The sequence below is a fragment of the Puntigrus tetrazona genome, chromosome 13 (assembly GCF_018831695.1).
Source record: "Puntigrus tetrazona isolate hp1 chromosome 13, ASM1883169v1, whole genome shotgun sequence".
Lineage (NCBI taxonomy): Eukaryota > Metazoa > Chordata > Actinopteri > Cypriniformes > Cyprinidae > Puntigrus > Puntigrus tetrazona.
Window position 1 is genome coordinate 10,990,068 of NC_056711.1, and position 14,137 is coordinate 11,004,204.

General features: G+C 38.7%; 1 protein-coding gene across 2 annotated transcripts; it reads left to right on the forward strand.

Annotated features, from left to right (window-relative positions):
- The first annotated feature begins 494 nt into the window (after nt 1-494).
- On the forward strand, nt 495-3,245 carry rps24 (ribosomal protein S24). 2 transcript variants are annotated; one of them, XM_043256223.1, is made up of 6 exons: nt 495-616; nt 1,217-1,282; nt 1,372-1,581; nt 2,022-2,135; nt 2,683-2,711; nt 3,169-3,245. In XM_043256223.1, the coding sequence occupies exons 1-5, from the start codon at nt 614-616 to the stop codon at nt 2,686-2,688; spliced, it is 399 nt and encodes a 132-aa protein (XP_043112158.1). In that variant the 5' UTR covers nt 495-613; the 3' UTR covers nt 2,689-2,711; nt 3,169-3,245. The 2 variants fall into 2 exon arrangements, with proteins under 2 accessions (XP_043112158.1, XP_043112159.1); XM_043256224.1 differs by lacking the exon at nt 2,683-2,711.
- Nucleotides 3,246-14,137: the final 10,892 nt, after the last annotated feature.

The window sequence follows — 14,137 nt, forward strand, 5'->3', positions numbered from 1 at the left end:
ACTAATCTGAGATACACTGTACTGGTCTCATTACTGTGTTTGTGTGTTAGGGTATAAGTGTGATATTGTGACATTGATTTAAATCCTGTAAAATAAAATTGACAGATTAAAATAGAACAGTACTGTTCACATAAGTTAAAGCTTCAGATAAATCTAAATACATTTTTTAACCTCAGGTCATTAAAACATGCGCGACTGACTCCTAGCTGTATAAAGCCGGAATTTCATAACATAAATTAAATTAGTATGCTTACTTAAAACATTAACTTAGAAACATTAACATAACGTTGAATTTACATCGACTTAATTTGGATAATTAAAACACTTTCGTTCGAATCAACCAGTCGTAACGTACAATTAATTAATTTGTACTGATTTCTGTGTTTTTTTTATTTCGAAAGACTTTATTCTCACTTTCAGGTATTTTCAAATTCTGCCTCTTGAATAAAATGTTTTAAACACTTTCCGAAAACATTTTGTAAACACAAATTTTATTTATCGTCGCTTTTCATTCAGGCAGTACCTTAATATACCATACCACCGCTCAGGCATATTCTCGGGCACCTACAGGTCCTTCTTTCTTTTCCTCGTCCCTAAGCGAGCCGACGCCAAGATGGTGAGTCGACTGTGGACAAATAATTATGAAAATCCGATTAAATCTTCTCCATCCAGCGATATTATATTGACATTGTTGCCATAAAGCACACTACATGTATGTAGCAATTAATATGGTCATTCATTTGGAGAATGAAATGTATACAAACGAACTCTTCGGTAGATTAAGACGGTGGTGTCTCGTTTTATACCATCGTGCTACTCTAGCAGAGTCTAGGAGAATTAAAATTACATTGCGGCCATATACGTTTTTTCCTTAGACCTGAAATAGGAGCGATATAACATTGGAAAGCTTCAGTTGACCCCCGTATTTTGTATTCGTCTCATGAAGCTGAAGTAACGTTAGCTAAAGTGCTAACCATGTTTCGTGCTAAAGTGGAAGTGTCTTTAACTGCACGGGTTTCTGTCTGCATCGATATAACATGCGTACGATTCCTTTGGAATATCGCTAATAAATACTAATATTATTTTTGCACAGTAAGTGGCTGTCAAGTAAATGTTTAGGATACGAAATGTCCAGCTCATAGATGAAACCTGAAATGTTTCGACTGATTAACTGTTTTCATTTCTTAGTTTTTTTTTAACAAATGTTTCTTTGCAGAACGAGACAGTCACCGTCAGGACCAGAAAGTTTATGACAAACCGGCTGCTTCAAAGGAAGCAAATGGTAAGTGAGGCAATTTATGTTTGCTGGTTTAATGTAATTTAGTTTGCACTTTACACATTTGCTGACTTACATTTCCGTTATCGTTTCAGGTTGTAGATGTCCTGCATCCCGGCAAAGCAACAGTCCCCAAAACAGAGATCAGGGAGAAGCTTGCAAAAATGTACAAAACCACCCCGGATGTAGTGTTTGTCTTCGGCTTCAAAACTCAGTTTGGCGGTGGCAAAACAACAGGGTTTGGCATGATCTATGACTCTTTGGACTACGCCAAGAAGAATGAGCCCAAATACAGGCTGCAAAGGGTAAGCTGCTCATGATGCTTGTAGGATTGCATGGTGAATTTAATTGAAATAGAAAGGCTGTGGCTTCAATATGCATTGTATTTCAGAGTGACGTGCGCTATTAATCAGAAATGAAAACGCTTAGTGTTAATAAATTGAGATGGCAATATTATTTCTGCAGTTGTAATGTAAAATTGTGTCCTTGTGAATAAGCACAGCTTTTTTATTAAATTTTATCAAGACCTTGCTGTTTAAAGTTAATTTAGTTCAAAACTGCTTAAACTAATTTAAAACTTATTTGTGTGTTTGTGTATATGTGTGTGTGTGTGTGTGTGTGTGTATATATATATATATATATGAGAGAGAAGAAATGAGTAACTGAGTGGCGTGAATAAATTACAGCTATTAAATGAATATTTATAAAAATAATTTATAAACCTTTTTGGGCTTTTCTCTCTCAGCATGGCCTCTATGAGAAGAAAAAGACATCTAGGAAGCAGCGCAAGGAACGCAAGAACAGAATGAAGAAAGTTAGAGGCATTAAGAAAGCCTCTGTTGGTGCTGCTGGCAAGAAGGTAATATTTGCTTTTTGCTTTGAGCTCTTGTTTAGGATTCAGTGCACTTATTTCTGTTGTTCATCATAGATGTTTGTTTCGTCATCATGTCTTCGGTTTTAATGTGTAACTTGTCATCTTTCCTCCTCTTATCAAATGTACATCTGGATTATAGAAGGTAACCACTTTCACAAGTAGACTAACTGCTGTGGAAGGAGAGTCTGAAGTGATCTGTAAAGTTAACTCCAAACATTTAGCTATGTTGATGGCTAATGCTATTGACCAGTATGTGCTTGGAAGTAATACTTACAGGCAACTGTTTAATCCCACTCGAGTAGTGCAACTAGTCTGCTCCCTAACAGTGAAGTGCTACACACTGTAGTGAAGTAGAGTAAGCTATATTGCAATTGCTCTCTGAAAATGGTTTACAAATTCATGTGATGGAGCTTAGTTTACGTTCCCACCATGAAAATTTCAGAGAGCAATTTTAGAACTTGATAGTGTTAGTTGAAAGTTCTCATCTTTGTCCAATCTTTTGCCCTCTTTTGCCTCCCTGGGATGTTTACAGAAGTGAAAGGCTTGAGGTTTCAGGAGAAGGTAGAGTGGAAATCGGCATGGTGTGCTGATGTGATCCACTTTTACCACTTACTTGAAGTGCTTTGCATGTTCAATCCCAATGCCTCACCTCACTTGCAGATATTTTAAAGATCCTGTGTTTCTAACACAGATTAAAAAGATGTTTGAACTTGTGTATTTGAGTAGTTCCAGTTAGCATATTTGACTGTTATAAATCTACTAATTTGTAGCATGCTGTGTGTGGTTAGCATTCACTCATTTGAGGTAAACTAGCCACTTGACTGCATGTCTGCAAGTTTGACTGAACCCACTGGAGTATTCAGAAACAACCCCTCCCTCAGTTATACTTTCCCTTGAAGTGAGAGTTTGTCCTTGATCTACATATTTAGGGATTTTCTATGGGTAGTTTGTGTATAATAGTTTTGTAGTTGAGTGTTAATGCAGAAAATTAATTGAAATATTGTCTTTCCTCTTACAGTAAGACCTTCAGGGAAGACCATCGGGCCTGAAAATGTTCTTGTACGTTGTCATCAAATAAATTCTTTAAAAAAAGTGGATCATGATGTCTGAGTGCTCAATCAGAAATGCAAAGTTTGTGTTTAGTTAATGTTTAGTAGCATGGGAACTTGTTGATAAGTGTTTATCTAAACCTGTTGGGATTATTACACTTTATAGTATTGTTTCTCAACTATGGGCCTGGGAAGCCACTGCTCTGCACTTTTCAACAACAGAACCGGACTACCTGTTAGCACAACATCTGATTTCTGTGGCATCACCTGGAGCCTGTACCATGATGGCTGAACAAATTCTGGGTTACAAGATTAGTTTTGAGTTGACAAAACCAAAACAATCCAGTCTGGGTTTTCTGGTACCAAGAAGCTGATCGTGAACTTTTTGTCCACTCAGGCTTGGTCCTGATTTAATAAAGCTTGTGCACATGAACGTGTGACATTAGTAATGAGCAGCAAATCACGAGCCTTGAAACTGATCGTCAAAAATGCTTGAGTTTGCTCACTTTTTATCAGAAGAGGTTCAATAAAGCATTGTCTTTTGTTGTTATTGTCGCGTCTACAGTTTTATTGCATCTCACGACTGTTTAAAAAATGCACGTGTGTAAAACAAACTCACGATTTATATATAATCGTGTGTTATCGTATGCGTTGTGATTAGCTGGACTAGTTACTAGTTGTAACGTTAGCCTAGCTGTAAATTAGTTGTTCCTGATAAAATTTAAATGTATACATGTCTATCATGACTAGATACACACGGCTACTTTTGTCTTTACTCTACACGTGAGATCTGATTCACCTCACAGAGCCTGTTATATCGTTCTTCCTTGCAAGTATGGTTTGGCCGGTCTGGTTTTGTCTGTTTTATTCTCTGGGCGGGCCAAGCAGAGGAAGGGGAGGCAACCTTTCCCTGTATGACGACATAAAGGGAAGATTCCAGATTGGCCCAACTGAGTTTTCATTTTCACAAAAGTGAAGATACCCACGGCTCGGTTTATACCTATCGCCATTTATACCCACTGGGGGATAAATATTAACTCATAGTAATGTTAAAAAGTGGAATGTTCATGCCATGGGACCTTTAAGTATAAAAGCCTTTAAATCAATAGCTTTTGTTTGGGATAATGACGAAAAGAGACATTTTGAACCTATGATGTTTCATTTCAGAGGATGAAAAAGTAAAGAGCTGCATGTGCTTGATATGAAATGAATTATTAAAATAGCAAAACACAGCGAAGTAAAAATTAATTTTCGCGTGCGTAGCAAAACGCGTTTTCTCGAATACAAGCAGTACGTGACGTCACGATACACGTAATGAAGATTCGCGCCTTATATCGGTTGAATTCGAATTTCTCGAGCTCAGCTCAGCATGACGGAAAGGTGAGTTCAATACCGAATACCTGCAGTTTCTTCGTGAAGCTTCATTCGGCGTGTCAGGGCTTAGGACTTGGCGGGTTGCGCTAAACGCAATCCCCGCGAAGGACTAGACGTGTCTGCTGCTTCAGTTGTGCCGCGAAGCAGCATCCGGTTACCGGCACGGACTGGCAGCCGGTTTACTCGTGCACATCCTGGGATGAGGCGCTAGCGCGCGCTTAGACAGTGTGTGGGGCCGGGCAAACACGTGAAGCCGGCCCCCTCCCCAACATACAGAACTGGGAGGGGAGGGAGCTTTTCTTTTCGTAGGGGGCACACTTTTTGTATGTATGTGTGTGTATGTATGTACACACACACACACACACACACATATATATATATATATATATATATATATATATATATATATATATATATATAGCACTGTGCATTGTTCTTCACTCTGGAGTTAACCTGAACTAAATGGACAGCTCATGCTACAGATTTCATTTGTAGCCTTCTTTTGGTCCATTGATGATTTCAAACCTTTTTTCCTGAGCTATTCTTACATAATTAATGGGAACTGTGTCTGGCAGAACTGTTAAAGTAACCAATTGGGGTGCGTATTTTATTACGATGTAATTAATTTCAAATAAAATCTGTGTAGATAGCCCCAGTTTTCACGCGTTTATGTTCTTGTGCAATTAATTTGCAGCAAATATGGCACTGACCTGTTAAGGGTCTTCTGATGTGGAGGGGGGGGACAGGCTCTGACAGTCTTGTGCAAATGATGTCTTCAGGGTTCCCATGTAACCAGAGTAACCCAGGGCTCCTGTCTGCTGAGAGCTGTGTGTTGGCCTAGTGATTTGTGATTCATAAAAACAGCGAACCGGAGGGGGAAATCTGAGGATTTTATGCCTCTTTGTGTTCCTTCCTCGGGGCATTGCATTTCTCCAAGGAATATTTTATTGACAACACACACAGGTGCATTGTAAAGCGCGTACTAAAGCCTGCATGTGCTTAGATACATATTTAGGAATATTGTGCATTATGTAGCTTTTTTTTACGCTAATTAGTCTCATTACATTTGACAGTGCTGATTAAATGATAAACGATAAAATAAAAATACCTACTGCTGTTGCTTTTAAGGATTCCTTGGAATAAGAATTAAGAATAAATTCACCCCTTCCAATATAACTGATGATCTTAGGTTGGAATGCTGCCGTTTATCGAGCTTTATGGATATTATGCAACATGCGTGCAAGACCTGTTCGACATTTTCCGAAGAGTTAACGTGTCTGTAAAAAGCTATTAAATATGCACATAATCACAGTGGATAGCAATAGTACTTTCCCCAAGGATCTCAGAGGTTTGCATCGCATTATAGCATTTATTTGCCTGCCAGATGTCCTTACCTTTGGCAAAGTGCAATAATGATATGACAGCTTATGGCTGCTTTTGAAAGCCATACGGTTTCTGTACGAGGCAGATAATTTGTGTTACATCAGAATCCGACTGATTTCAAACCTCTTAGCAAGATTCAACAACAATACATCAATAGTTGATCTAAAATTATAATTAGAGTTCTAGAAATATTAGTGAATAGATCAAACTATTATTATAGCTACGTTTGCATTATACGTTTTTTTTTTTACAGTGTAGGTTGAAAGTAAAAATAAAATTCTTAGCATATATTCTAAATATATTTTGAACCGAAAATATATACGTGAAGGTGACTTAATGTTGACAGAATGTTCATGTTTTTTTTTGGGGTTTGTGTACGATCTCTTTAAATTTTGAAGAGCTGCCACGTAGCGGCGCTGTTTGCCTGTTTTTGCGCGTCGTCTCGTCGTAATAATCAGTCACACATACCACACACAAAAACACATTCCCTGTGGTGAGGCTGATTCAATATTCCACCAGCTGATTTATGCAGAACAATTCTCCACAGGAATGGCTGGAGCCAGAGAGAGGAGGGGGTAAAAAACATCTCAAAAAAGACTGTGGTAAAAAATAATTATCTCTGGTGTCACTGTAGCAACAATCTTTGAGGCTGATGTCAATGAAATATTGAACAGCACAATCACTTTGAATGTGATCTGAGGAGGGCTGGCGGTGGGTCAGGCAGAGCCACAGGAGCGCGCTCAGAATGTTCCGGAAACGTGGGCTGAATGCAGAGCGGGGAGAGCACCACTGTCTGCAGTCATTTAATATGTCAAAACACTCCTGCTTCTCCTCGTCTGCGAGCCTTGCGTCTGCCGGTTTGCTTTTTCTAAATGAACGTCACGTCTGAAAGTATATATAATTAATATCGCATTGAATTATTTCTCGTTTTCTGCTGTATCCCGTGTTCTCCTGCGTTTCTTTGTGTGTGGCAGTATAGCGGCGGAGCGGGGTTTCCTTTTTTTTTTTTGCTTTGTGTTCTTTACGCGCTCGCACACCGAGTTTGTCATGGTCTCGCTGCCAAGTGTGAAAGGCAGTCGTTCTCGTGCACCCGTGGAAGTCTGATTTCCTCGGGCTGCTGTTTAACTTGCTTAACCGCTCAAAGCAAATGGTCAGCGAAAAGTTGCATTTTAGCATCGTCATCACATTGACCACGACCTTTTAAAGAGATTTGCATAGGAACAGAAGGTCCTTGATGACAAAAGATGCATGCTGATGGTTGTCTTTGAGGCTGCAGATTTAATAAGAGGTACAGCGATGGCTGATCCTGAAGAAAAGCTCATTGTATATGCTGAGATGTGACCATTGCAGTATCATTGTGATAGCAGATCTTTATCGCCTGCATTTAACTCGCTTGTTTTTCTCTCTCTCTCTCTATCTCTCTCTCTCAGTGAAACTGAGCTTATGACACACTTTACTTTGACCAACTCTTATAAGTAGGTCGAATGAGTTGAGGCGTCCTTGGTGTCTGTCTCGGCGCGCTCTGAAGAACAAAACGTGGAGCCTCCTTGACTTTATACTGCGTTTTCAGTCACAGAAATATTTTCTGATCGCTTTGCACCTTTGATAGCTTAATTAGCACATTGTCCTATTCATTCAGGTAAAGACTGCTTGGTTATTTTCTTCATATACTAAGTCATCACGGAGTCTCTTCTCAAGGGCACAATAGTCAGAAACTATTAGTGAGAGACACTTTTTAGTGAGAGAACTTATTGTTTAAGAGTATCCATGAAGATACACGTGTATTGTAGCTAAACTGGGTTTTTGTTGATATTGAGAAGCTTATATATACTTATGCAAAATTTGATGATTTTTAATGTTTTTTAAAAAGTTTGTCACGGCTTTCTTTATTTAATTAAACGTAAAAACAGCAATATATTAAATCGCAATAGAATTTAAAATAACCGCTTTTTTGAATATTTAAAATACATATCTGTTGACAGAGCTGAATTTTCGGCATACATTACTTCTTCATTGTCACATGATCCTTCAGAAATCATTCTAAAATGCTGATTTGTTGCTCAAGTAACATTATCAGAGCTGAAAATAGTTGTGATGCTAAATATTTTGTGTAAACTGCAGTAACTGTTTTTTCACTTTTTAGTGAGATATATTAGTGTTTAGTTCTCATAGGCGTATTTTTGAAACGAAAGCATTTTTTGTCAGATGACAATCTGTTGCTATCATTAAAAAGCATGCACGATTAAACAAAACGTATAAACAGCATTTTTCTATTTGTAATCATCTCTAAGTTTATAACTATGGAAATACAGTGTTAGGTTACCAGGTTAGTCTAACCAGGCATCTTTTCAATACATGTATAGTGTGTGGGCGCCCTTGCGCTCGATATCTCCTGACCACCCTGCATCTCACTGCAAAGGTTACAGCGTGCTCTCCCCACAAATTGATTAAAGGAGAGTCTCACTCAGTCACAGTATAGTGCAAACAATCCAGCACCCATCGATAGGAAAGAGGCAGCCAGGTAAACTACTGTGTTCAGGCAGTGCTTTGAACACAGCACTCATGGCCTTTTCCATTTTCCGTGCCTACTTCTTAACCCCCTGCAGTGCTTCGTCTCTGTTCCTCAGCTATTCGCTGTCAGTCCATTTCTTATGTTTCCTTCACTGCACCGCACTTCAGACTTCTATAGTAAAAACGTACAGAGTAACAGTTCTGGCAGCTGTTGCTTTGAATCTTTTATGCTTTAAATCAGAGATAACAGAGCAGAGCAATAAAACGGTTTTTGATCCATCTCAGAATGCATTTATGAATCATGCTGTTATTTTTGGAAAATGCCAACTTTTTACAGATTTTATTTATTTAATATCGTTTTTTTTTTAGTTCTAGTCCTTGAATTTCATTAACTGATGTTCAGTCCAACAGCATCAAGACTTTTTTGTTTGTTTGTTTGAGAATTCCACACACACACACACACACACACACACACACACACACAGACAGTCTGGGCTGTATTTCCCAAAATCGTGTGAATTATCAAAAATGCTTTCTGAGAAAACAACAATCTGATCAGTTTAATAGTGGTGCAGTTTATGGACGAGGCATTCATTTGTTTAAAATGCAATCTTTCAATCAAAATTAAAACAAGTAATTTCATGAGCGAGTCATTGAACCAGTCATCAGTCATATACTGGCTTTGTTTGGAATCTATGTTATGTTCGTTGGCGACTGAGAAATAGTAACTGGCAACTGTGTGCATGTAAGATACTCTATACAAACTTTTCTTCTTTCTGCACAAAAGCAACATAGCGCTTTCAATTGAACGGTTAGGTCTGAATTTCAGTGTGGCTGTGGTTACCTGCAGCTGAATTTCAGTCATATTGAGAACAACAGCAATCTTTCTCATGTGATATTGCTTAAATATTGTATTATGTTATGCTTAGGCCATAAATCTGCCTTCTAATTCTTACAGTGACAGTGAGTTGCTGATGAAAGACTCGTGGTTGTGGTGTATGCAGCAATAGAAGAGGACACGTTGCTTGTATGGCAGTGGTAAGAATGACATAAATGGAGCTTTCAGCTCAGGGACTGGTAACAGATGGTCTTGGAAAATGAGGTTCTTCTCAGCAGCGCTGACGTGCACTCCCAGGCCCCCACCGCCCCCTATTTCTCTCTTTTCCTCTTATTCTCTCTTTACTGTTTTTCGCTCTTCTTTCTCTTTGCAATTTCTTGTGCTTGCTCCCTTTCATCCCCAATGATTTTGCAAAGGTGCAAAAGCCAGAGAACTCATAGGAGTAGTCCTACATTAGATTGCTTTATCCATGCCAATAGAGGTGAAAAGAGGTGCACAGAGGGTGAGGAGGAGACAGGAAAAAGGGAAGAGGATAAAGAGGGAAAATAGAGAGCGGCAAGAGGAGAGATGCTCCTAATTGAGTAGAAAGTACACAAAAACCTTTGTGTAAGATCTCTTTTGAACCTCAAAATGTGTGTATGGTTTGTTTTCTTCTAGTCCTGCTGAATATGCATATACAACTATAAGACTTGATTTACCTAAAAATTTGTTAAAAAAAATATTGTTTTGGTTGATCCCAATCTGCCCGACATGGCAACATTTGCTCAACTAATCGAACACAACAGTCAGATTCTAGACGATTTCCGACATTTTTTACACAGGGCAATGTATTTTGAAAGATATCTTATAAAGCTTTAAAGACAGACCTACTGTGAGCCACTGTTGTTAATCGATATGTGCTTTCAACACATGATTCAACCGAAATCACTACACATAAAAACGACTTGGGCCTGAATGTTTGTAATAATTTAAAATAATATTAATTATAATAATCAGCATCTTTAAATTAGCAGTAGTTAATTCCCTCATTAAGACCATTAAGTTAACAGTTTTGTATTTGCTTTCTTTTTGTCTGACTTTTTGCCTTGCTTTAAATCCAAGTTTTTAATTTTGTGATTCACCTAGTTGTTTTGCTCATGACTCAAACTTGCTCTATAGCATTAGATTAGGATGGGGCTTGGTTTATCTAGCCAGTTGAAGATGGGGGTGTCCTTCAGCTTTAAAAACCATCCCTTAGTGGCTGATATGTGAATTTGTGATCCACTTTTGGCATCCTCCAAAATTGCCCTGTATCATCTATTATGCATTAAGTGGTAAACTGTTTCTCTCTTAAGTAGACTAGGGAAATTGACTCATTTATAATGTTCAGACTTTAATGCTCTCCTGTCTGGTATTCCCATAAAAACCATTGCTAGATGTCAAACTTTAAACGAGAGTACACATAACACATGGGGTAGAGCTTTTCTGTTGCATCCAGGTTGTTCAAGTCTCAGTTAATATTTATTTGACATCCTACGTACCAATTAGGACCTCATCCCATGGTCTTCTAACACTATTTTCCTTGCTCCAGTTAAACAGAATTGAATAAAATTGGAGGAACTTTGAGGTAATAGGTACAGTTGCAGGTTTATCATGCATGGATTTGTGAGGTTGTGCTGGCCAGTTCTGTCACCTGGGTCCTGGCAGCCATTCTGGCTCTTCCAGACGCAGTTAGCAGATGGTGGGGCTGTGCCTGCCCTTCTCCAGGGGCTTCTGTGGATAGAAAGAGAAACTGAGACAAATGTTTTGCCGCTGTACCTTCGTTACAGACCAGGGACATCCCCTAGCCAAGGAGTGTGTCAATGTCAATGTGTCCATATTTGTTGAAGTGCGTCAAACTGTGTGTTGGTATTTGTCCAAAAAGACCAATGAGATGTCATCCTTAATTCAGCGGCACCTCTTCAAGCGGGATACAAAGTCAGTTCCAGGTTTTGATGCTTGAACACATGGCTTAGCTTGTAATGGTCTCTCACTGTTGAGGATTGGCAGAGGTGATTATCGCACTACCTCATGTCAAAGCAAACAATGCTTTGACAGTGATCTTCCTGATACAACTTGAGGTTTATGAAATTAAAGCGAGAAACGAGATTTGTATTCACATATACAGCGCTGGAAACGAGATGGAGTGGGTTTGATGGAAATATCAGCATTGAATTACTCACTGTTCTCCTTTGATCTGACTTTTTATAAAGTCGTTGAAATGACGTCCTGTTAACTTTGATAAATGATATACATATTTTATCAACAATACTTTACGCTGTGAACCAGACATCTCTCTTTTATAAAGCAGTGTTTAAATATATCTTTCCTTTGTCATTATTTTAAAATTAACCAAAATATGACATTTTATCATTATTTTTTATCCTTTTATTATTCCAAAGCCATATTTTTTTTAATTTAACAACAAAAATTTGAACAATCGTCATATACAAGCTCTAAAAAAAGAGCCACGAAAAAAGCATCTCAAAACATATCTATCTGACGCCTGTACAATTCCTCATAGATTAGTAAAGTGTCCATTACATGCATATTTTCAAAATTGGTGCGTTAACACTGTAAATGCAATTTCACTTTTGTATTGGCAAAATGTGACACATCCGGCCTATGTGCTTGGTCAAACAAAAACACACCACCAAAATTAAATCTGACCAAAAGCCCAACTCGTAACCTAACCATGCTTGTATAGGGGCAAAGTCTAAATGATATACAGTTTTGCCACTTCATGAATTAGTTATAAGACCATGTTGGTCTGGTCATTTTTCAATTCTGGACATGAACATATGAACGTAGGCTAGACATGAGTTGTGTGGGAGGGCAAGATTATCTGTAAAAAATCACCAAAATGTCAGCCTGTCCACCACACTAGGCTATTTCTGTTTTTTTTTTTTTTTTTTTTTTGAAGCGGTCACTATGAACTGTTTTGTGGTTAGGACTACATAACAATTCTTCAAAAATGTGTGATTGTGTTTACTTTATTACACTTAAAAATAATAAAACAATCTGTTTGTGTGCTTGAAATGTAGCTAAGGTGTTATTACATTTACCTACTTGTTTTATGTGTTGCTGCTGTTCTAAGCAGCAGTCTGTTGTACCAGCATCACTACCTCTACATTGTGTCAGTTGCTAGGTACTAATATGTAAAATGTGTTGCCTTTAACCCCCCTCAGGACCTGGCAAATGATTCGCTTCAGAGGCCACGTAGGGTTGCTAGAATTCTAATCATGTGTGCTGAATCCCAAGCTCGACTCAGGCTGCGATTCTTCCCAAACACGAAGGAAAAAAAGCATGAGGCATGAAGAAAACAACCCCAAAATCCCCCACAGACCCCGTCACGTCTCTCACTCCAAGTAGATACATATGCTGCTGTTGCTACGTAGCAGCTTTGATGCTTTTGGTCAGCAGATCATTTCCCCCTTCCTCACAGTTTTAAAATGAAAGCCTGAGTGCATTTCTTTCAATCACCTTATTTTATGCTTTCCTTCAGACCAACATTTTCCCATTTCAAGTCTCTCCTGGTGCACTGTTGAAAAGAGATGTGTCTCGTGTGTTAGTGTGTGCATCTCACCCGCTTGATTGTGCAGGAAAACAGTGTGAACGAGATCACAGCATGCAGCAGACCGGCAGCATCTGCACTGTAAAGGACTCTCCTGGCTCCCTCTGATCGCACGTCTCTGTTGTTTTCATGCGGATAGAGGGAGTGACCGAGGAGTCGTGGCTTCAGCAGGGCCAGCAGATGTTCGGATCACTAAAGGAGGCTGGGATGGACTGAGAAGCAGGCTCTGGTGGTCCAACCGGAATGACAAATTCGATTCCCTGGATGAGAGCCCACAATTTGTTGAACAGATTGCCGAGCGGTGGCGTGATTGGACGCTGTGTGGACTGATTTTGTAAAGGTCTGTTCCAAGAACAAGTTTTGTGCTTCCCATAATGATTGGAAAGCCTGGTGATGGGCTTATAGGAGGACGATCTCAAACCAGAACTTTAACGTATGCATCAGTCTGTTCTCTTATCTGAGCTGAGGCTGTTGTTATCACACAGGCTGGCACCTCCGCTCGTCTGTCGCTTACCTGTGGCCGATTATCTCCAGGCTAATCAGAGGCCGAGGACTGACTGAAAATGATTCAATCAGCTGTCAGGGATTAAGCCATCTTCATTCGACCCAGTCAGGGCTGTATCATGCTACGTTTTGTGTACAAACACTTTGTGAACCACTTCGGCTCCTAAATCATTTGTAGTCTACAGTTTGTAACTTTTATTAATCTCCAAAACTGACAAAATACCATAATATTAGTTCATATTATGTGCTTTATTCCTTGTCTTTAATCAAGGTATATTATATTGCATGTGTGTGAAAACTGATTCAGTGAGTCGAAAGTCAGGGAGTTGAGCTCTATGAACTGAATCAGTAGATTCGCTAAAACGAATAGTTTCGAAAGAATGGTTTGCTCGTTTGATCCATTATTTGATTTTAACTCATTGATTCGTTGATTTTTTTTTTTTGTTTAGCAACTCACAGGAAGATGCAATTCTCTGTGAATAGCGGCTTTTATGATTGAGTATGCATGGATTTTCTCAATTTGGGTTAAAAAAAAAAGACTATAAATTCTGTTATTATTGAATTCATATGATTCAAATAATGACAGCTTTTCTTTTAATTGTTCCTTTTAAGCATTCCTTGAGGCTTCCCCAAATGCATTTTAGTGTACTCAGAATGTGAAAATTCCTCACCCCCAAACAAAAACCTCTGAAAACAAAGTGTATTTTCAAGCTTTTTTGTATTTGCATGCCAACTG

Excerpts from the sequence above, each read along its gene's own strand:
- rps24 (XM_043256223.1), top strand. Across the intron at positions 1,283-1,371 it reads TGCTTCAAAGGAAGCAAATG|GTTGTAGATGTCCTGCATCC; the intron begins GTAAGTGAGGCA and ends TTATCGTTTCAG. Across the intron at positions 1,582-2,021 it reads CCAAATACAGGCTGCAAAGG|CATGGCCTCTATGAGAAGAA; the intron begins GTAAGCTGCTCA and ends TTTCTCTCTCAG.